Raw genomic sequence first — 23,359 nt, forward strand, 5'->3', positions numbered from 1 at the left:
AAGATTAGATGTCAGAAGTAAGGTGCCACAAATATTTGTATTTGGGAGGACACCTTTTCCAGCATCCTTGCGACAAGGTATGTGCATATTTCAATTGTAATTGTGAAAAGTGGAAACATTACAAAACAAGTGGTTTCTGTTACGGGCCTACTGTAATGCAATTTGCCGGGACCTGTTGCATGAAGGGGCAGCCGAGTGGCCGACGCTCTGGCGGTAACCGACTGAAATAACCTCCCTGTATTTATTTATTGAGAACGAGATACAAAAATTTATTTCACCTACCTTTCTCCAGGAACTGCCACTTCACCTTCTGCTTGGTCAGGATTCTCTACACTATTCTTCATGTCTTTATCACTGCAAATTACCACATTGTCGTCATTATCTAGAGCTGGAACTTTCTCATCAAATTGTTCAGACTTGCACTGATAAAATTCTTCACTTCCAAAAACATTTTGTCCACGAGAATTAATGTCCTGAGGTGCACTTTCAAAATGCATCAGACTACCACCACTCGAACTTTCCACACTAGCAACTGCAGTTTCTTCCATGTACTGACTAGATAGTTCGCTGTCAACAGAACTATCAACATCAGGAGCCACAAGGAATGATGTAGTTTCAGTGTTGACATTAAGTTGATCTGGAGGCCACATATCTTGCAGAGATGTTTGCTCAGAATCTAATGTATCTACTAATTCTGTTTCACACTTAATGAACACTTCTGAAGAAGGGAAACCCATATCAGACACTGATGCAGTCGCAGTTTCTTCACTACCATGAGACAAAGAAGCAGATGACTTCTGAAAGAGCATAAGGTTTACATAGTATGGTATTCTCTTTGCACTTTTCAAACATCTTAAACATCTTCAATCTACATTTTTCTACAGAAAACAATTTCATAATTGTATGGTTTAGGGATCACTAGCAAAACAGGGCTGCTTCTGAGTTGTCAAGCTATTTCCTTTAACTCTTTAACTGGGTTTTACGAGGGCAAATCGAAAAGTCTTTTTTCAGCTCAAATAATAAACATGCAGGGAAATCAAAATATAGGAACTGTTTCATGTACCTTGCACTATTTTTCCACATAGTCACCACAGCAGTTCGGGCATTTGTCCCATCTAATCACTAGTTTGGAGATGCCGCTGTTGTAGAATTCAGGCGGTTGATCGTGAAACCACTGCCTGACATCGTCGCAAATGAACCTCTGTCCTGCCAATAACTTCTTCAGTGGACCGAATACATGGAAATTAGTGGGGGCAAGGTCTGAACTATCCAGTGCGTGCTCCAGAATGCATTTCCCTATGGATCTCGATGGCCGTTCATCTCTTACTTGATACAAAACGAATAAAACTTCACTGCTCATACAATGTGGACGTGTTGAGTACGACAGCCATCTTTGTAAAGTGACAGCACAGCAGTCGAGAATTAACGCTGGGCCGTTCCAAAAAAAAAAACCTATTGCATTGAATGCATGTCTCGGTTTCTCCATCACCCTAATATTTCAGCAGAAAAAAAAATGAGGCAAAGACTTTAGGCCCGCGCTGGGTGGCCGCGGTGGCTGTCGGTAACGCGTCTGACTACCATGCTAAAGGTCCCGGGTTCGACCCCCGGCCGGTTCAAATCCGGGAATTGTTATAACGTTGGAAGCGGCCCCAGCAGCCACCCAGCGTCAAATGACATGGGTACCTAGGGTAAACCCTGGGAGGGAGGGGGGTTAAGGTGGTCAGGGGCATGATGCTGATCACATCACCCCCTCACGACCGGATCAAGAAAGTGTGGGGTGTTACCCCCACACACCCTATACACCTTCATGGCATGGTGCTAAGCACAGGGGGGAGCACTTTTCCTTTTTTTTTTTTACTAAAGACTTTTTAATTTGCCCTCGTATATATTGGGCTGAGCTGGCAAGATATAATATCAAAAGTATCCGGACACCCCATTGCCATAGTGAATAGAAACCTAGACATCAAAACAATGTCACAGTCCAGTATAAAAGAAGGTAGGGCATCACATGGTGATCATAAGACACGCAGCACCATCAGAATGGGGTGGTCAAACAAAACTCAGTGACTTCGAACGTGGACCGGTCATTGGTTCTCATGTGAGTAACAAGTCTATTAGGAACATTTCATCCCTTCTGCATTAGGAAATGGGGTTTCTAACAAAACACAACACATTAAATTTTAGTGTGTGTCTTTTTAGAAACCCTTAAATTTTAGTGTGTGTCTTGTTAGAAACCCTATCTGTAACTATTGATCTTATTTCCTCTATTATATACAAGACCATATACAAAATGGCCATATATGCTGAAGTATCCAATACTTGTATTCAATCATTCATTCATTTTCTCTATTGCCCCTTTTCTTCCCACCAGGTGCAGCTGCAATTTATGTAATTTTATTCAATTTCATTTTTTTTCTTTAATATTGCAATGCATCTTGTTTAAGTACATTTTTTTCCATTCTTCATTTATTTTGAAATTATTTACATTGAAGCCCACATCACACAAGAATGAAGTTTTCAAAATATAGGGAAGGTAATATAAAACACAAGTTATACACAATGGCCCTGAAACGAATGTACCCCTTTCACTGTGGGTCTTTGTGGAAGAATACAGGACAAATCAGAAGTGACTATACAGAGCCAACGAAGTTAGTAAAAAGGTGTGTTTTATACAGCGTATATATAACCTGTAGATTGAATTGTATTTTCTGCAAATATGCTGTATAAAGAAATAAATTGCCAGAGTACTAGCTGAGGTGAGTGTACAAACTATAAGGGTGAAAAATAGAAGTAACAAAAAAAAAAAGCAGCAGTCAGTATGAATCTGCAATGAATGAGAATGCGACAGGTATGACTGAATTGTTATGATCCAACATTGAATTATGCTCACTGTGGGCTGATCTCCTTGCATACTTGAGCAGTGGGTGTACACTACTAGTGTAGACCCAAATAACCGAATGTAAACCTAGCACAGAATGATTCAATGTTGACTGAAAGTTTTGCTTCTCCTGGTGTGTACTTTTCACCCTTACAGTTTGTATCATCATCTCTGAATCATCCTGTATGTGATTCCATTCACATTAACCTTTAGACCACCATGCCGTCTGAAGAAAGTACCCAATGTTCCCGAGCCTCTGAAGTGCAAAATTTAAATTTGTATACTTACTGGAGAAAAATCGTAATAACTCTGGCACTATGGGGCCATTCTACTTCAGAGTCGTTCCATGTCAAATCACCCAATTTTAAATCAATTGGTTGCTTGACATTTTGTTAATTTTTTATATTTTCACCATAGGTGGTCTTGCTAGTGACCTGCTCAAAAAGAATTTTTTTTTTTTGAAAAATCTTCCGCCATCTTGGATTTCTGCTCATTTTTCATCACTACGGGAAACAAAAATGAGCGTTTACAAGGGTTTTGAAAAAAGGTTGCTGTGTGATTTCTATTACAGATGGAATGTTATAGTTTTCACTGCCTGAAAGTAGAGATTCTGGCATTTCAGAAAATGTATATATATGTAAGGTAAGATTTAAGTAACTGGGACTTTAATGGGTTTCAATATAACCATCGTAACGGGAAATTTTGCCAATTTTAAAGGTCTATAAAATCAAAAGGGCTTGAAACCACAGGATGGAATTCTTTTTGCAAGAACTATGAGTGGAAGGCTTTTCAGCCATGGTGAAACAAGTCCGGGGTTGTAAGCCCTTCTGTCCGATTTTTAGTTCCGAAATCCGAAAATTTCCAAAATTTGTGAATTTCAAGGTCAAATATCTCTAAAGGGGGACCTGCCAAAAATTTGAAATTTTGGCCATGGATACTCCTACTAGTACTTAGTAAAACCTGTGAATTTCATTTTGGGGTTCACACCGATGTTCATGTTACAGGCTGTCAAATATCTCTAAAAATGACATCGTGAAAACATAATAATAAATAGGCTTAAAGTGACCTGATTTCCATTATTTTATAATTAGTTATTTTATAAGGGTAAACAGAAATTAAAATAGATAAACTAGTTAGTTACTAGTTGATATATTTCAATATATACTTAGTGTGCTTTTGTTAATAAAAATCAAATCAAATCAAAATCACTATTTGGATTGAGAAGACAAATGTTAGTAAACAAACAAGAGTACTATTATGTCAGTAAGTATATACAAGTTGCATGCACATGTTTGTTAAAGGTTTATGAATATCCAATACTATCAAACCTTACTCAATACATCCACTCTGGTACATAACAATTGTATGCGAAATATAACATAATATATACAACAATTGTCTGCGAAATATAACATAAGCTACCTGTAAAATATGACAAGCATTTAAACGCTTGAGAATATACGTATTCAAGTTCTTCCTCTAATTTTTGTATCCCAGTTACATATACCACTGTGATATACACAGTTTACAATTCAATATATTACATCACAATGACATTTACAATTCCATATATCACTACACATAATACAACATTACATCAATATATATATATATATATATATATATATATATATATATATATATATATATATATATATATGTATGTATATATATATATACACAGGTATTGGACAAAATAATGGAAACACGAGTCAGAAGTGGGACATATTTTCAATGTGCCTGGTAATACTGAGCACGGCGGAAATCAACCTTCTCTTGTTTGTTGCAGGTAGTATAGACTGTGCACTGACAGTAGAGTGAGGCAGTGTGGTAGTGCACGTTGTTCAGGTGTAGTGAGTGACCAGTATAGCAGACCTGACGGAGTTTGAAAGAGGTCGAATTGTTGGTGCCCGTTTCACTGGAGCATCTGTGAGCAAAACAGCGAAGTTATGCAGTGTAACACGAGGCACGGTCTCGAAAGTCATGACCGCATACACAGTGCACGGTGAAACAGGGTCTGCTAAGCACAATAGTGGTTGAAAGACGAAGCTGCAGGAAAGGGACCGCCAGGCCTTGAAGCGTATTGTGACGTTGCAGAAGAAAACAATGGCCTCCAAAGGGACTACAGAACTTAATCAGCACCTAAACACCCCCTGTCATGCAAAACAGTGAGGCGGGAACTGCATCAAATGGGTATCCATGGGCGTGTTGCTATTGCCAAGTCCCTAATAACTGAGACGAGTGCTCGAAGGTGACGTGCATGATGCAATGACCACAAAACTTGGACGTTGAAGGACTGGAAACATGTCATTTGGACAGACTAGTCAACCTTTACCCTCTTCCCCACTACTGGACGTGTGTTTGTAGGGCGAACACCCTCGGCAGCATACGATGTGGACTGTCACTGCCCGACTGTCAAACATGGTGGCGGCTTTATTATGGTGTGGGGCATTATATCATGGTATTCGGCAGCCCCCTTGTCACATTACACAGTCGGGTCTCATAGGCAGTGTATAGAGAACTCTTGGGTAACCAGATCCACCCAATGGTGCAAACCTTATTTCCAAACCGGAATGCCATCTTCCAGGATGATAATGCCCCCATTCATACTGCTGGCACTGTTCAACAGTGGTTTCCAGGGCATGCTGATGAGGTTCAACATCTTCCCTGGCCCACCCAGTCCCCAGACCTGAATATCATCGAGCCTCTGTGGGCTGTTTTGGAATCCAGGGTTCGGCGTCGATTTCCACCTCCTTCGTCTCTACCTGAGCTGGAGGCTGTGCTGCATGAAGAATGGCTTCAAATTCCACTCACCACCATTCAGGACTTGTATCGGTCTATTCCGTCCCGAATCCAAGTTGTATTGCATGCTAAAGGTTGTCCAACACCGTATTAATACATGATGTTCCACAGGAGTTTCCATTATTTTGTCCAATACCTGTATATATATATATATATATATATATATATATATACACACACACACACATACACACACACACACACTATCTACACATGGATCTCAAAGTTACAGGGGATCTTGTCTGTCTCTCAATCCATGGAGCCATGAAAAAAAGATAAAAAATATCTGACTAGTGCGTGGCCCCGAAAACACTGATTGGCACGGAGATGATTGATCAACGGACTATTTCTTCTTATGTGCTTGTTATTGTTCAATTTCACCCAAGCAACATCATTTCTTTGTAAAGTAAAGCTTGTTGATGGTCCACCAGAATTGAAGAACATCACTTTAACATCATTGTTTTCTTTTGACATTTCAATTACTTTACCTACATACCACCTGTTATTGTAAATGCAAACGACATTGTCATTTTCAATTATTTCATTAAAATGAAATATTCGTGGTGAGTCATCAATTCTGAACTCTACATGATTAATTTGAAATGATGCAGATATTCTACTGATGAGAAGAGTTGAAGAGTCCTTGGGTATGTAGCAGTGGTGATCTCTTGTTCCTTCAAATCTATGAGCTTCATTGAAGGGGTCATTCAGAAACCCTTGCTCATTTTTTGTCACTTTCAGTCACCATGATGAAGTTTATCCTTTAATATTTTCCACACAAAACTCATACATGTCCTTTGGTGTAAGAATAAGGCCCTTAGTTGGTCGCTGCAGACTTGCCTTTGCCACAAGTCTTTTTACCGTCCCACCAATCCCATCACAAGGACCCTTGCCATGGCTTGTGGCAAAAAAAATGCCACTCAGCTGCCACACCGAAGTCCTGTTTATGCTTACATAAGTTAGAAAAATTCTTTCTGTTCTTATATTGGGCTCCTGAGCCATCTGAGAAATAATAAATTTTCTTTAGATTTGGGATGAACGTTTGAACAAATGGAATCAGCTGCTTTTGGAAAGCGTAAACAGCAGTTGTGTTGTGTACAATGCAGTCACTTATAATACAAAGACTTTTGATGCATAGATCATCTGAAGAATTAGTCTTAAAGTAGACACTAAAGGGGTGGACAGTAGCTTGAGCGTTAATCCAGTGGTAACTCTGGATTTCATCTTGTACAACAAATGTGAAGTTTTCAGAGAAATCACCAATCACTACACATTCATCCGGAGAAAGACTTTCTTTCGTTCTTTTGCAAAATTCTGATTGACTCTGAGCAATAAAGTGGTGACTTTTTAATTGCAGTAACTTCGAAGCTAAATTTTCTTTAAACACTGAAATTGTTTCTACAACAGTGATCAAATTGCAATGATCTGTTGTTATCCATTGTTTGTAAGTAATTTTTTTCTCGTCGTCATCATCAGAATTGTCCAAATCAGGATTCAGTTCATGTAATTTTAAGTATTGTGTTATTGTAATTGTAAACTGTGTATATCACAGTGTATATATGACTGGGATACAAAAAATAGAGGAAGAACTTGAATACGTATATTCTCAAGCGTTTAAATGCTTGTCATATTTTACAGGTAGCTTATGTTATATTTCGCAGACAATTGTTGTATATATTATGTTATATTTCGCATACAATTGTTATGTACCAGAGTGGATGTATTGAGTAAGGTTTGATAGTACTGGATATTCATAAACCTTTAACAAACATGTGCATGCAACTTGTATATACTTACTGACATAATAGTACTCTTGTTTGTTTACTAACATTTGTCTTCTCAATCCAAATAGTGATTTTGATTTGATTTGATTTTTATTACAAAAGCACACTAAGTATATATTGAAATATATCAACTAGTAACTAACTAGTTTATCTATTTTAATTTCTGTTTACCCTTATAAAATAACTAATTATAAAATAATGGAAATCAGGTCACTTTAAGCCTATTTATTATTATGTTTTCACGATGTCATTTTTAGAGATATTTGACAGCCTGTAACATGAACATCGGTGTGAACCCCAAAATGAAATTCACAGGTTTTACTAAGTACTAGTAGGAGTATCCATGGCCAAAATTTCAAATTTTTGGCAGGTCCCCCTTTAGAGATATTTGACCTTGAAATTCACAAATTTTGGAAATTTTCGGATTTCGGAACTAAAAATCGGACAGAAGGGCTTACAACCCCGGACTTGTTTCACCATGGCTGAAAAGCCTTCCACTCATAGTTCTTGCAAAAAGAATTCCATCCTGTGGTTTCAAGCCCTTTTGATTTTATAGACCTTTAAAATTGGCAAAATTTCCCGTTACGATGGTTATATTGAAACCCATTAAAGTCCCAGTTACTTAAATCTTACCTTACATATATATACATTTTCTGAAAGGCCAGAATCTCTACTTTCAGGCAGTGAAAACTATAACATTCCATCTGTAATAGAAATCACACAGCAACCTTTTTTCAAAACCCTTGTAAACGCTCATTTTTGCTTCCCGCAGTGATGAAAAATGAGCAGAAATCCAAGATGGCGGAAGATTTTTTAAAAAAAAATATTTTTGAGCAGGTCACTAGCAAGACCACCTATGGTGAAAATATAAAAAAATAACAAAATGTCAAGCAACCAATTGATTTAAAATTGGGTGCTTTCACATGGAATGACTCTTCAGAAAACTTTTGTTTTGCAGCTAAAACATCAGCACATGCAACTGTGTACAATTTAGAACCCCCAACTGCAGGGGGGGAGGGTTACCGGCGGAGGCAGGACCCCGGAATGTCAATGAAAAAAATATAAAAATGTGGAGTGTGCCCCCTCTTTCTTCGCTATTTTGGGAAGATAATACGAACTTTTACCTTTTTTTCAATGAGTGGACCTTTTGGAACAGAATGAAACTTGTTTCATGTTTGTCGGTGCAATACAATTTGAATAATGAGCCAAAATGTAAAACTATTTTTTTTTAAAAAAAATTGCCAATTTGCATATTACTCATAATATTGTTATACCTCGGACACTATATGACAAATCTACTTCGGGTAACTCTTGATTTGCAGCTAGAACATCAGGGCATGCAACCGTGTAGAAATCAAAATGTCATAGCCAATAAGAGGGGTTGGGTGGGCCACGGCCCCCAACTTTCAATGAAAAAAATCATAAAAATGGGGAGTTTTTTCACATATTCTATAATGTAATGCACCCAGGAACATGAAATGACTTTCATTCGGTTGAGAAAGGACCATTCTTTGAAAATAAGTTTGCCTCCCCTTCCCAAAATAGCAGGGGAAGAGTGGGCAAAATCCCCATTTTTATGATTTTTCCATTGAAAGTTGGGGGCCGTGGGCCACCTAACCCCTCTTATTGGGTTTGGCATTTTGATTCGTGCATGGTTGTATGCCCTGATGTTCTAGCTGAAAAACAAAAGTTACCTGAAGTAGATTGGTCAAATAGTCTACGAGTTATAACATTTTATTGTCAAATAAGTGTACAAATTTAAAATTCGCAGCAGCTTCAATACGTAACTTTGGAGTCAGGGGGGGGGGGTCCTGGGTGGGTGGGTTTTCTTCCACATGACATTTCAAAGTTTTATCTGAACATCTGTCAGTGTTTACAACCTCACATACAAGTATGAAGGTCCTAAAAGCACATGAATTTTTTGGGACCATCGGCAGACTAGGCCTACATTTTCGATGGACCCATAGGGCAGACTAAAGGTTAAATAGCAGATGTAATATATATATATATATATAGGATGTCTCATAAGTAATAGTGCGACGCCAAGGGTCCCGGGTTCGAATCCCGGTCGGGCTTGGTTGTTTGTGAATGTCCATTCATCAATTTCATCATTTCATCACTCATCCCCATCTTCGCAAATTAGCCAAGAGGCACAAAACGCGAAGTAAAATAAACTAACTCAATCAATCATAAGTAATAGTGCAAACTGACGCAGGTGAAAGTACACAATAATATAAGCAAAAAAGGCTGAGTAAACATGGGTATGCAAACAAGCCATTTTTGAGATAATCGTGAATGTGTGATTACTAGAGCCCGGAAGTTTGGCTAAATGCCTCTTTTTATCTACTGCATATATTGATAAAAATTTTCCGGATATACGTTTTTTATGTTGTTTCGAATGTTTTAGAAGCCTTTTCATTTTGCCTATTTGGGACCCCACTGCCTATTTTTAATTATAATGCCTTTTTTGCCTTTTTCAATGAAATTTGACCATTTTTTAAAAAAAATATGTTGGCATTTATTTTTCTTCCGTTTATTATGTGAATAATTTTCGCTTTATTTAAGTAATATTGAACTCACGCATGTTTCAACATTGCTGAAGGAGAAAAGTGTGAGAAAAAAGTATTTCATGCTGAGTTAGGATATTGCCTTTCGGTTAACATTTCCTTGTGCATGATTGACTGCTGAAGTGGAGAGGTTGATTTTGAACACAAAGAAGATATTTCTGAAATCTCCCTCTCGAACCCGAAAATTTCAGGAAGTTGCACCTGAGCTTAATTTACCTCCGCAACCAGTCTTGACGAGATGGGAACCTGGATATCAGCAGCTATATATTATGCTAACAACCTTGAAAAAATCAGTGAGGTGATCGATGCTCTTCCAGAAAATGAAGCGGCTTCAATTCGTGAAGTGTAAAACTCCTGTGCTATTCAGAACTGAAGAATGAACTGTCGTTTATTTTTGCACATTATTGTGCATTGCCAGAGACAATTACAAAGCTAGAAAAAAGAGGTGAGACTCTTGTAGCATCCATGAAATTCTTCGAGGAATCTATGCAGCAGATGATGTAAGTGCCAGGAGAAAAGGGGTCAGCTGTTGCGGAAAAGTGCAAACGTGTAGTGAGTGCAAATAAGGACTTGAAACAATTGAAAACAATTTGTGATATTCTAAAAGGTGAAAATGCTGTTACCAAAATGAGTCCAGCTACATTAGCTTGTTTTATGTATGCTCCAATAACTTCTGTCGAAGAAGAAAGATCATTTTCTATTATGAAAAACATTCTCTCTGACAGACGACTATCAATGAATGTTGAGAACTTAAAAAAAACAGCTTGTAGTTATGTGTAATCAAGACGGAGAAAATTGAAATGATCTTCCCAATGTAGATTTTAACATTTTGCCAGAGATTATAGATAAAAGTAAGTGACTTCCAAATGTGCCTTTCTTCACTTTATTTTGCATTTTTTTTTTCATTTTAGTGCCTATTTTCCACATTAAAATGCCTTTTTGCCTGCCTATTTAAACAAAAATAACTGCCTGAACTTCCGGGCTCTAGTGATTACAAGGTGCCACTGACTTCATTGTTTGTAAATATCGTCCTAGTTGGTATAATGTTAATAATGTGTGCGAATGTATGGCTACAAGCCATCACTGAATGCAATTTGTAAACACTGAGTGCTTTATTCCTTGCGTGGTCTGAGGTTTGCTCTTTGTTAACATTTCTGAGAGGTGGTGTTGTAATCAAACAAAACATTTCCGAGAGGTGGCGTTGCAATCAAACAGAACATTTCCGAGAGGTGATGCTATATGGATACAATCAGTACACAGTCTAATCGTACTGTGGGAGTCACGTCAGTTGTGCTGGACTGCGTAGTGAAAATTGAAACTTACAGCAACAAAGAGTATGCGGATATGCATTTTGTGTATGGTGTGGCTAACGGCAATCCACGGGAGGCTGCATGCTTGTACAAAGAAATATACCCTGCTCGAAGGCACCCTGAGAGTCACACGGTACATCAGCACCTCAGAGAACATTATTACTAGTATTATTAGCATTTTACCAACTTGGATGACGATTACAAACAATGAAGTCAGTGGTAGCTTGTACCCACACATTCGCACACATCATTAGCATTTTACCAACTAGGACAACGTTTACAAACAAGTCAATGGCGGCTTGTAATCAACCATTCGCGACTATCTCGAAAACGGCTCGTTTGCAGACCCATATTTACTGAGACTTTTTTTGCTTCTATTATTGTGTACTTTCACCTGTGCCAGTTTGCGTTATTACTTTTGAGACACCCTGTATATTTCTTTAAAAACTTATTGCCAACCATGACTAAATCACGCTTGGTTGTTTTTGTGTGTTTCACCATCTATTAAAAGAAAAAAACTTTACCTCAGAATCCAATATCTTGTTTCCACTCTTGTCATCTGCAGATAAAATATCTTTGAGGAGGTTTTCTGATTCATGACACATGTCACGGAACTCCTGGAAATTATCTAGCTTGCCTATGCATGAATAGCACACAAACTTCGGCAAACTATCATCTTCAGTAACCTGGAATGCAAATAATTGAAGCTATATGTCCCAAATAAAGAATATAAACACGTATTTTTTATTATTATTATATTACTTTGTCATTTCTCAACTTCTATTGGTTAACCCTGCGATGGTCACACATGGTCTCTCGTTCCAGGTGTGTGATTTTAACATTGTTATTTAACAATGATTGTTTTGTCAACACCCTCCCTCTTGAGTTTGACCTTCCTCTTTTACCCCACAATTTTGTTCTCAGTGTTAGTAAGATATTTGAGCCACTAGGGAGGGTTAGTTGAAATCACTTGCTGTCTGAGTCCATGCAAGGCTATAGGCATACCTACTATCCGTGACAAAAATATTGGGCCCTTGGTTTGCGTGCTTGTAAAATTGTACTCTGTGGGAGGAAAAAAGTCAATTATATCTCATTGGAAAACTACAAATGTCTGTTTTTAGCCAAAAGCAAGACAAAGTGATTTTAATTCTGTCTGTTTTCTATTCAGACAAAAATGTTTTGTAAAAGTGTAGTTTTTCATGTACTTTTTACATAAGTCGAATTCAATTGTGTGTAGCTTCGTGAAAAACCGTCGTAAAAATATGATTCTTTTTGTGATTGAAGCTTGTTTATGTGGAAATATATCAGCTAAATATAATGGTACTATCAGCTGTGGAACAGCCACAAATAATGATTAATTATGATGTTGCAATCTTGGAAATGGCCAGTCCAATGGTTATGAAATGCATATCAAAATGATGACCATAGAATAAAAATCAAATTTCCATATTTCAATCATTCACACTGTACAAATTGAAAACAACAGAGAGAATTGTTTTTCTTGGCAACTGGTTCCCGCGCAATTCACATCGTTGCTAAGAACAAGTGAGTGTTGTTGCCCAGCGTTGCCGCTTGCCCTTTAAACTCTGCGTCCAAGTAGCTTTGATATGGGAAATGAGCCGAAACAAAGGAAAGTGCAAAGGAAAGCATTGTATAGATGCCGTCATTTTATTTTGTCACTTCTGTGTTTACATTCCTGTCATGAATTATTGTCTGAATTCCCAGAAAGCCATGATAATTCTTACGTGCATTCTATCCAGGCAGTCAGCCCCTCACAAGTTCGCATGTTTGTTCATACGCAGTGTTGAGTGATGATGGTTCTGTGAAGAGATTCAACCAAGGTGTCAAGTACATGGCGATGTGTTTGGGGGTTACGTCAGCACAGTGAAAAAGGTATGTAAAGAAGAGGGAACAACAAAAATTTGCATCGACCCAATATCTTATTTGGTGAGTTTTTGCAAGATGTGGTGAGAAGAAAGATACACGATTTTTATTTTAATTATCCAGTTCAATAGAGTCCATTATGAACAGCATTTTATACTTTTACCTTTCACTCATTATATTTATTAGTTTTTTAGTCCTTCCGTCTCTCTTAATGAAACGCCAGCCCCTGTAGCGGAGTGGTTAGCACATCGTGCTGCGACACCAGGGGTCCCAGGTTTGAATCCTCGCTTGGGCATGGCTATTTGTGATGTCTATTTAACAATTTCATCATATCATCACTCATCCCCATCTTTGCAAATTAGCTGAAAGTGGCAAAAGAATCGAAGTAAAATAAATCACAATAAAAAAAAAATCAAATCTCTTTATGAACCCACAACTCCTTGCATATTACAAGAGTTGCAGCTGTGAAACAGAAAAAAATATAAAAGCAATATTTTAGGTGGAATGTACAGCAACACGTTACATGCTGAAACAAGCACCACTACTCGACACGATGATTAAGTGAATTTTGCGAGATAAACACAATTTACATGCGTTTTTTGTCAAAATATATTTAAAAATATTAGTTGGCGTGAAGGCTTCAAATGCGCAATTTTTTAAATATAATTTTTATGCATTGCTATCACTAGTATGCACCTCGCTCTTTCCCTTTCTTATAAAATCGCTGTACACAGCAGGTGCGTTATTATTGTATACAGAGAAGACTGGATCTCTCATTCACTTCATTCAAATCGTCCTTATCGAACATCCTTGCACTCAATATATATGTCTAAATGTGCGACATAAAATAATACTGGGAAAATTATGTTCATATATAGCCGAGTTGAGTTGTTTTATCTCTTAAGTCAACTTTGTGCACAAGTAGGCTAATCGGGACTGGACTTACAGTTTAAAGTGGGATCCAGACCACTATGTACCTTTACGGGGTATAGAAGGAGACAACATTCATATGAAGTTAACAGCTGAAAGAAATGTCCGCACAAAAAAAAAAGAAAAGAAAAAGAAAACTGCAGTACAGCATTACTCCATTTGCAATATGATAAACATTTCATTCATTATTTTATGCTGTGACAATACTTTTGATCGGCTCGACGGAACGCGCTTGCACGATTCTCGCAGCGAAGTGCAGTGAAACGGCAATGCTGTGGAAGTCACTTGCAGCCTGCTGAGTTTGAGATTGGCCATACCCGGCCCTACGTCATGCACCCGTTTACCATATTAGGAGTGCGAAAGAATAATTAATATCTGGAACCATATTTGAGGTACACACGCCAAACTTATGGAATTTGATCAAATGCATTATATCAACATTAATTTTGCAAGTTCATTGAATTTGTAATTATGCATTTCAAGTTTGCACGTTTCCCTAACATGCCAATTTTTGAAGTATCTAGTAAAAATATGCATTTGATTTTTTTCTACAGAGGTGCAAAATAATCAAACTTCAAGTACACAAAATCTAAAAATTATATGTACAGTCAATTATGAACTGTATGGTGTTAAGTTTCCTGTTCGTGAAAATTGGAAGAAAATACTACACTTTTCAGTGTTTTTTTATTATAGTAAGAAAAGAAAGTTACGATTAATTTTCAGATAACGCTTATTAAAAAGTATATACTTGAAGTTTTCCAATGAGGTATATTTGACTTTTTCCCTCCCACGGAGTACAATTTTACAAATGCGTAAACCGAGGACTCAATATTTTTCTCACGGATAGAAGTTTTCACTAAAAATCTGATATGCCGTTCCATGCCCGATTAATGAAGAGTACCTTTTAATAATTTTATAGAATCTCAATTGTTGAAAGAAAAAATATGATCTTAATAATTCAGGATTTGGCATTTTAGACTATTAATTTAGTATCTTTTAAAAACCTGGTCTCTGAGACCATGCGAGACCATTGACGTAACTTTTCTCATGCGATCCATGAAGGGTTAATCATGATGATGAGAATGATTGACAGAATTTGTGAAATTATTGATGGGATAAACATGCCTTAGACCAGGTAATAAACCAAGGATCTCTAATTGTGCACAGTCTAGCATACTGATTGGGGCAATTTCACATGTTGAGTTTCCAATATGACCCGTTAACAAAGTGCCAGAGTTCAATGTGGAAGAGTCAAAAGAAAGTTAACCTGCAGAAGTACAGTATCAAGACGATGCTCAACACATTCTTCGACTCCATGGGTATAGTATCTTTCATAGAGAATTTGTTTCCAATGGACAGACGGTAACAGGGGAGTCTTACCTTAAGGTTCTCAAGTGTCTGTGGGTAAGAATTCATTGGGTACATCCACTATACCAACAACAGGGCACATGGTCTTGACAATGCACCAAGTCATCGGTCTGTGCCTGTACACCCTTGAGTAAAAAAAAAATTCCACTCGAAAATTTGAAAGTCCAATCTGCATGATATGACAACAAGGCAGGGAGGGTAGTGAAGCAAACCTCATGTACAGTATGTAAAAGTAACATCACCAAAACTTTGAAGCCTTAGTGATGTTACAACAGATGGCCGAATCAATCTCCAGACAGGCAGTGAAAATAAAAATGGGGAAATCATAGTCTCTGATTTTCCTGAAATTTTAATATATGAAACTCTGAGAGAATCTGAGAAATACCTATTTTTTTATTTTACTTTAATTTTCACTCGAGATATAGCTGTTCAACGTTGACCATGCGGCAGCCATTTGAGATGTGTAAATTTTTTTGAATTGCAATATCTTCTCAATAAATAGAGATAAATGGATGAATCTTTGGTAAAAATCTGATATTCCCCGGACACCTACAACTTCTTTGTTTTGACAAACAAACTATATATAATTTTGGTGGAAGAATATATATTCAGGCCTCTCGAAATGTAAAATTGCAACAAGTTGCTGAACGAAACGTGCCACAGCATCTAGTGAACCCAGTAGAGTGCCTTGAGAAAAGAAAGAAAGAAAGAAAGAAAGAAAGAGAGAGAGAGAGAGAGAGAGAGAGAGAGAGAGAGAGAGAGAGAGAGAGAGAGAGAGAGAGAGAGAGAGAGAGAGAGAGAGAGTGAGAGTGTGTGAGTGAGAGAGTGGAAGATCCAGTGGATTTGAACACGGGATCGTGAAGGAAGGAAAGTCGAAAATGTAGCAGTGAATGTAAGCTACTCGTTACAAGGAATGGCCTTTCGGAATATGCCTAATATGACGTGTCGTGGATGCATTGTGAAATTCAGGTAAGTCTTCCGTATCCTGGAAACGGATTTCTTCAAATTTAAAAGTTTGGGGCTCATTTGGGGGCCAGGTGACTCTGGCCAATTTCTAACATGCCTTTAACAGGGACTCCAAAGAGAAAGCCGGGTAGACGGAGCGGAGGCGGGGCCGCGGTAGCAGTAGGTCAATTACCTCAGGGGCGGAGCCTGGAATCGGTGGGAAATTTGGACTAAAAAATTTTGGTAAAAATTTACTATCCTTCGGACACCTCTAATTTTTTCGTTTCGTCAATTTTTGACATTCGTACTTACGTATCTGCTTCGCGGAACATTCCTGAAGGTGTATCAACGTTGTTTTGATGAAATTAATTGCAATTTTTCACATTACCAGTACCTCTTTCTGGTAGGCCTTTTCGCAATTATTTCAAATTTCTAGATCCTGATACTAAGAAGACACCAAATTTTAACTATGTTTCCTAACCTAACCGAACTAACCTAACCATGTGCCAATGGTTCGTGGGGCTAGCGCCAATGGTACGCGATTCACATCCACTGGATCCTCCACACCCGGTACAAACTTCACCACGCATCCAGGACACGTCATCCTTCTAACTCTCGTTGCAAACGCAGACAGTTCGAAACACTGGATACCCAATGAACATGAACAAAACACATCACGACGCGTCATGATACAGTCACGATGCGTGATGGTGTACGAAGGTGTACGCGCCTAACGCTATTCTCCGTCAGAAAATTAATTTTCAACGAACAACATGAATTTCAGCTAGGAAACATTCCCAAATCACACAAAACACCTTCCCAATGTTCGACAATGCTACAGGAACTTATTACGGTAAGTAGTTTATTCTGTAAAAATAAATAAATGTGTCCGAAGGATAGTAAACAAGTACCAAAATTTCAAATGAAAATATTTTTTAAGTTTAAATTTCCCACTGATCGCAGGATAGATAGCCCCAAAAACCATTCATGGATAGTGCCACGAAACATTACAATTTTCTTTGTAAAACAATGCGAATAAAATTAGATCAGATGAGCTTTCTTCACGGGTATTTCTTCGGTTCTGAAGGTTGAAACACTGCATAACGAATGAAAATCGACACAACACAAGCACGACTATGTAGGAGGGTGTACGTGCCATATTGTGTCTCAGGCAAGCGAAAAGACTACGAGAAAGAAGTACTCGTAATGTGAAAAATTACAATTACTTTGATGAAAAAAACGTCAATACACCTTAAGGAATGTTGCACGAAGCTGATAGGTAAGTACCAATGCCAAAATTGAGGAAACGAAGAAGTTATAGGTGTCCGAAGGATAGTAAATTTTTACCGTATGTTAGCAATGTAAAAAAGGGCGAAATAAATTATTTGCTTGTGAATATACGGAAGTATACGAAAGTAGTACCGGAATAACAATAATTACTCATGTCAAAAATTCAAATTATTTTCGTTAAATATGCGATAATGCCCGGACACCTTTCACTCATTTATTTCCTTAAGTTTACCACTGGTACTTACCTATTTTGCCTTGCGGAACATTCTTTAAGGTGAAGTTATGCCTTTTTCCATAAAATAGTGTCAACTTTTCATATTACGATAGATTATTTGTCTTACTTGTTCCGCTTCTGTAATAGAATAATATGGCGTGCACTCGTAATGGATCATCGCGCGTCATGACGCGCCAGCATGTGTTTTGTCGATTTTCAGTGCGCAAGCAGTGTTTAAAACCTTCATGACGAAAAATTACGTATTATTTCGATTTTTTTCCATGTTTACATCCACAAACCATGCACGTTAGCCCCAAAAACCATTCACGGGTAGCCCACAAACCATTGACGTTAGCCCCAAAATCCATCCATGGGTAGCCTCACAAACCATTCAAGTTAGCCCCAAAAACCATCCACGGCTAGCCCGACAACCATTCACACAAGGTTAGGTTAGGTTCCATTAGCACTCATTTCACTCCTAAATTCATCGAAAAAAGAAAGCGCGGCGCCATCTGCACGCACGCAATGGAAACAACGGCATAATGTGGCAGGCAATGCCAATTTCTTACGTAAAAAGTGATTAATTCTTGTTCGGCAGCATTAAACTACGAAGTTTTTACTTTCCGTGAAAGAAAATACCTCCAAGAACGTCCAGAATGCTAAAGAAACTCATTTCAGTAAGTACTTTCTCCTGTAAATTTGAAGAAATCCGTCCGGGCGATATCGCATATTTACCTCATTTTCGTGAAAATAGCAAAATACCACCTTGAAGAATCTTTCGCAATGCAGAATAGGTAAGTACGAATGTTAAAAATCCCGAACTAAACAAGTGAGTGGTATTGGGACTCTACCGAAGTAGTAATCAGACAACTGGCCCTTGTCAGTGTGTCGAATTTCCATTACAGAATACGATTCAGACTTAATGAATTAAAATATGCAATGGCTGTCTTATAACTAACTGTCTCATCAGTAAAGACACAAATATTATTCTCGAGGAAATACTCACAATGAGTGCCAAACAATTCAGAATCTTTCCTTGAATATCTCTATCTCGACCTTCTTCGAAATGTAGTACGTGAAGTTTTGAACTGGTCTTTGATAAACATAACCGACATAATGTGTGGTAGTGCTTTCCGATTTCATTGCACAGGTTTCGATACTTGTTTGAAAATTTTGTACTCATTTTCTATTTGAAAGCGTTAAAAATATATTTTGTAAACATTCGCCAACGTGAAAATTCGAGTTGTTTATGGTATCTCTCCACAGATTACGTCTTGTATCCAGTGTTGCCACAATATGAGGGCACAATTTCCCTTTCCAAGGGGCAAAATTTCCCTTTTTGGAAGAATTTTTCCCTAGTACCTAGTACCATAATAAGTAGTAGCAGTAACTGTTCTTATCATTATTAGTTGTTGTGATGGTGGTGGTGGAAGCAGTAGTAGCAGTATTTCCGTTGGTCCGTGACCGTGTCAATATTTTTATTTTCAAATACGGAAAATATAACCATGATATAACAAATATTTGCTCACGCTCTTTCTCTCTCTCTCTCTCGTCTTAGTAGTGTTTTATTTAAATATACTAATCTCTTGGCCTCCAATAAAAAAAAAAAACGAGTTAGCTAAACGGTCATAAATACAGATGTATTTATTTGGGCAACAGATCGCGCGTTCTTATTATTGTTGTTGTTGTTTTTTACTTCGCTTTTCTGCCACATTTGGTTAACGCGGAAATGGGAATGAGTGATGATATGATGAAATTGATGAAGGGACCGCACAAAGAAAATCCACGTCCAGGCCGGGATTCGAACCCATGACAAGCGCGAGAGTTGTACTCTGCAGTGATTGATGAAATAATTTGGAATGAGAAATGTATCCCAGAAGTTAAGAAACTAAATTAATATTACTGAAGAAGCTACAAAGAAGTTTATTTTGTTGCCAGTTTATCCCCTTTTAATATATTGAATTTTTGCCACCTCCCATCACTTTTTTATAACTGTATAGATTTAATCGCGATAAGTAGCTAATGAGCTGATGGAAGTCATGAGGGAGAATCGTGAACAGAGAACTCTGGACTCCTGATTTTGCAGTGCCCTGCAGATAAAATAAATTATTTGTATTTTTTTTTAATTTTGCTCTTCCATCATTTTACCTAATTTCTGCCATGACGTTGAATGTAGATTCAATTAAACGGCTGAAGGGTGGATACAAGAGAAACATTCATGCACATGTCAGGTCTCGAACCTGGATCCTTCAGTAACGAAATCGTGAGATGTTTTTTTCAAAGAACATTAATCATGAACAAAGATGGTGTTTCAGAAATCCAATTGAAAAATATCACTGAGGAAAAATGCAGTTTGCTTTACCGATACAAACGTATCCGAATGGTTAGCGTTTTCTCTCGTCTTTGTTGTCGGCATCGTGGGTGGAGTGGTTATCACAGCGCGCTACGATAGTAGGGGTTCCGGGTTCGAACCTGGGCATGGGTGTTCTTTGTGTGTGTCCCTCCATCAATTTTATCGTATCATCATCGCGATTAATCAAATTTGGCAAAAAGCGACGCTAAGTAACAAAAATCAAATCATTGACTGATTGTTTGATTTGGTTTATTTTCAGGGTTGGCATGTTTAAAACAAAAGTGTTTAAAACACTTTGTTTTAAACGTTTAAAACACACGGCTTTGTATTTTTTACAAATGTTTTAAACGTTTAAAACAATGTGTTTTAAACATGTTTTTTTAGAAGTGTTTAAAACACATTTTTGTACTTGATATTTTATAGTCTGTGATAATTTTTTTGTTTGGCAACCCTGTCTTTTCATTAAATCTGTGTAAATTAATTGGCCGACTCTGCTGCCACGCACGTGTCAGCAGTAAGAATAAGCTTCAAATTTGCTCCTGCCACGTAATTCGTTTGCTAAGAGGATGATACAAATCTTAAGAACAGATTGAGAAGAGAGACATGCAAGTATATGGTTAGTGGGAATTAGTGGACAGGTAATTTAGAACCTTTCTCTTTAGAAAGCATTTAGCGATATTATTTTAATGCTAACAGAACCTAACTACGAAAGCATTACAGACGTAATAGCATAAGACCGAGTCTGCTGCCACGCGCATCTTTTTTGAGGTTCCAGCACAAAAAGAACGTGGCAGCAGACACTACCTAATTTTTTACTTGGAAAGATAAATTGATCTGGATAATCTATTATGACACTGCAGGTTGTTTTCTGCTTTATAAACTGTTCAGGCAGCAGGAAATATTTCACCCTGATTTTTCCAGCACGAGGATAGTAATTCTATAATATTTAGTTTCTTGAAATTTAGATGAATATGAATCCTACTTCAGCAGTGGGGGAAAAAGGGTGGCTATTACCCCCAACTTTTGTCCCTGCAGTAGAGGTGTGCGGGACCGCAAAAAGTCGGAACCAAATTGGGGGAGGGGGGGTATTCCCGGCCGATCCCGACTTCGGAAAATGACTTTCCGACTTTTCGGGATCCCAAGCAGTCGGGAAATACCGAATGGTCATTTTAAAAAGTCGTCAATTCTCGACGTTTTCTGCATTGTAAATGTCTGGAACTTATTGTACCAGAAGTGCAAAAACAAGCTCTTAAGATGGAAATTACGTGTAGAATACGAGATTTGGGAAATTTCGAACATATCCCGTCCCGAAAATTTCTTGACTTTTTTTGGGAAATTGAGAATTTTCCCCGTCCCGAATGGTGGCATTTAAAGAATTTCCCGTCCCGACCCAAAAAATTCTGCCCCGCACACCGCTACCCTGCAGTATGATAAACCTTATATCCAAAGGTAAATAAACTGTCCTTGCCGTCACTGTACTCATAAAAATGAGTATTTTTTTCTATAACGACTATAACTCTGGGAAAAGGTTGACTTTCTATTGTTTAAAACATAACTTATTTAAAACATGTTTAAAACATATTTAAAACATGTTTTTTAACTCGTGTTTAAAACTATGTTTAAAACAAAAAAATATGTTTTAAACAAAAAAAAGTTTGTTTTGTTCTTTTTTTTTAAAAAAAAACAATTTTGCCAACCCTGTTTATTTTACTTCACTTTTCTGCCACTTTTGGCGAATCGCGAAGTTGATACGATAAAATTGATGAAGGGACACACACAAAGAACATCCATGCCCATACGCAGGTCGGGCTTCAAACCCGAAATTTCTGGCTTCGTAGTCAAATCAAATCTTTCTTTAATTTCGAAATAGGAGGAGTTACATGTACCTTTTCTTAGTGGTTATTCCTCAATTTGCAATCTTTTCCCGCCTTTGATGTTCTTTTCTTTAGGGAACACTGGGACCTAATGGTTGGGTGTTGACCTCCATTACCCCCTTGGGTAATGCTGATTGCTACCTCAAGTGTCGAAGTCACCGCACGTCACTGCAAAACACAACCTCTTTATATGATGTTGAAGGCAAATTGCAACCGATAACTGCATCAACAAACTTGATAAAGCCAAAAGAACGTTGTGTTTTAATGTTAGAACAATATACATATCTATACTTTATTACATCAACAAAATAGAAGTTCAAACATGATGTAAGGCTTCCGGTTGGGCGCTGTTCAAGAGTTTAAATAGAGCTTGTTGGGGTGAAGCATTCACTACACATTAGCGAATAACAACTGAGGAGACATGGTGAACGATATTGAGAAAACGGCCCAGTTCGAGCAAAACTCAAGCGACAATTTAATACTTAGGATTCGGTCCTTGCTTGCCGCTTCGGTATGAAATATCCGGAAATGTGCCTTCATGGTACTGTGCAATGCGTAAGGGAAACTTTACCTTACGCATGCGCGCCGACTACATGGGTGCTCCAGGGCTCGAGCACCCACATAAATAACCTTGTGGGTGCGCCGCACCCACAATATTTTTAGTTTGATAAAAACGAAATAAAATAAATATTTCTCAATTGCCATTATCAAAAAAAATAATAAGCAATTAAAACATTGAGATGGAAGTTAAAATTTCTAACCTCTGAAACATAATTGTTTCAAATGTGTTTGTGCAAAGGCAACCAAGCAACACATTCCCCCCTTCCTTGACTGTCTCTGGCCAAGTGAAAGGCAGTCCCCACAGTAATAATGGAAGTATATTGTATTGTGAATAGAATCCCGTCTTTTCGGCTTTCTTTGATGTTTCCTTACAAGTGACACATTACAATAAGCCCACTCCATTTGTCAACAATTGTTTTAAAATAACTACTTGCCGATATTGAGCACAAACAAAGAATAAACCGAAACACAAGGAAGCCGATTGTGAGAGACTACCTTAATAGTTGATTTTCTCTTCTTTTGTTTGTTTCAATCAGATAAGAGCGGCGTGGATTACGATTTCAATGAAGTTGTTTTCATGAAATCTGGATTGTTATCGC

General features: G+C 37.7%; 1 protein-coding gene across 4 annotated transcripts in view; it reads right to left on the reverse strand.

Annotated features, from left to right (window-relative positions):
• LOC146000495 (uncharacterized) overlaps positions 1-19,219 on the reverse strand; it is a 337,315-nt gene extending 318,096 nt beyond the window's left edge. For all 4 annotated transcript variants that reach the window (XM_083138222.1, XM_083138219.1, XM_083138221.1 and 1 more), the window contains exons 1-3: positions 18,979-19,219; positions 11,866-12,027; positions 283-797 (exon numbers count right to left, since the gene is read on the reverse strand). In XM_083138222.1, coding sequence (XP_082994348.1) covers positions 283-797; positions 11,866-12,027; positions 18,979-19,155 — 854 coding nt within the window. In that variant the 5' untranslated portion in view covers positions 19,156-19,219. The remainder of the gene's footprint in view (positions 1-282; positions 798-11,865; positions 12,028-18,978) is intronic.
• Positions 19,220-23,359: the final 4,140 nt, after the last annotated feature.

This window comes from Lepisma saccharinum, chromosome 16 (assembly GCF_977018435.1).
Source record: "Lepisma saccharinum chromosome 16, izLepSacc3.1, whole genome shotgun sequence".
Lineage (NCBI taxonomy): Eukaryota > Metazoa > Arthropoda > Insecta > Zygentoma > Lepismatidae > Lepisma > Lepisma saccharinum.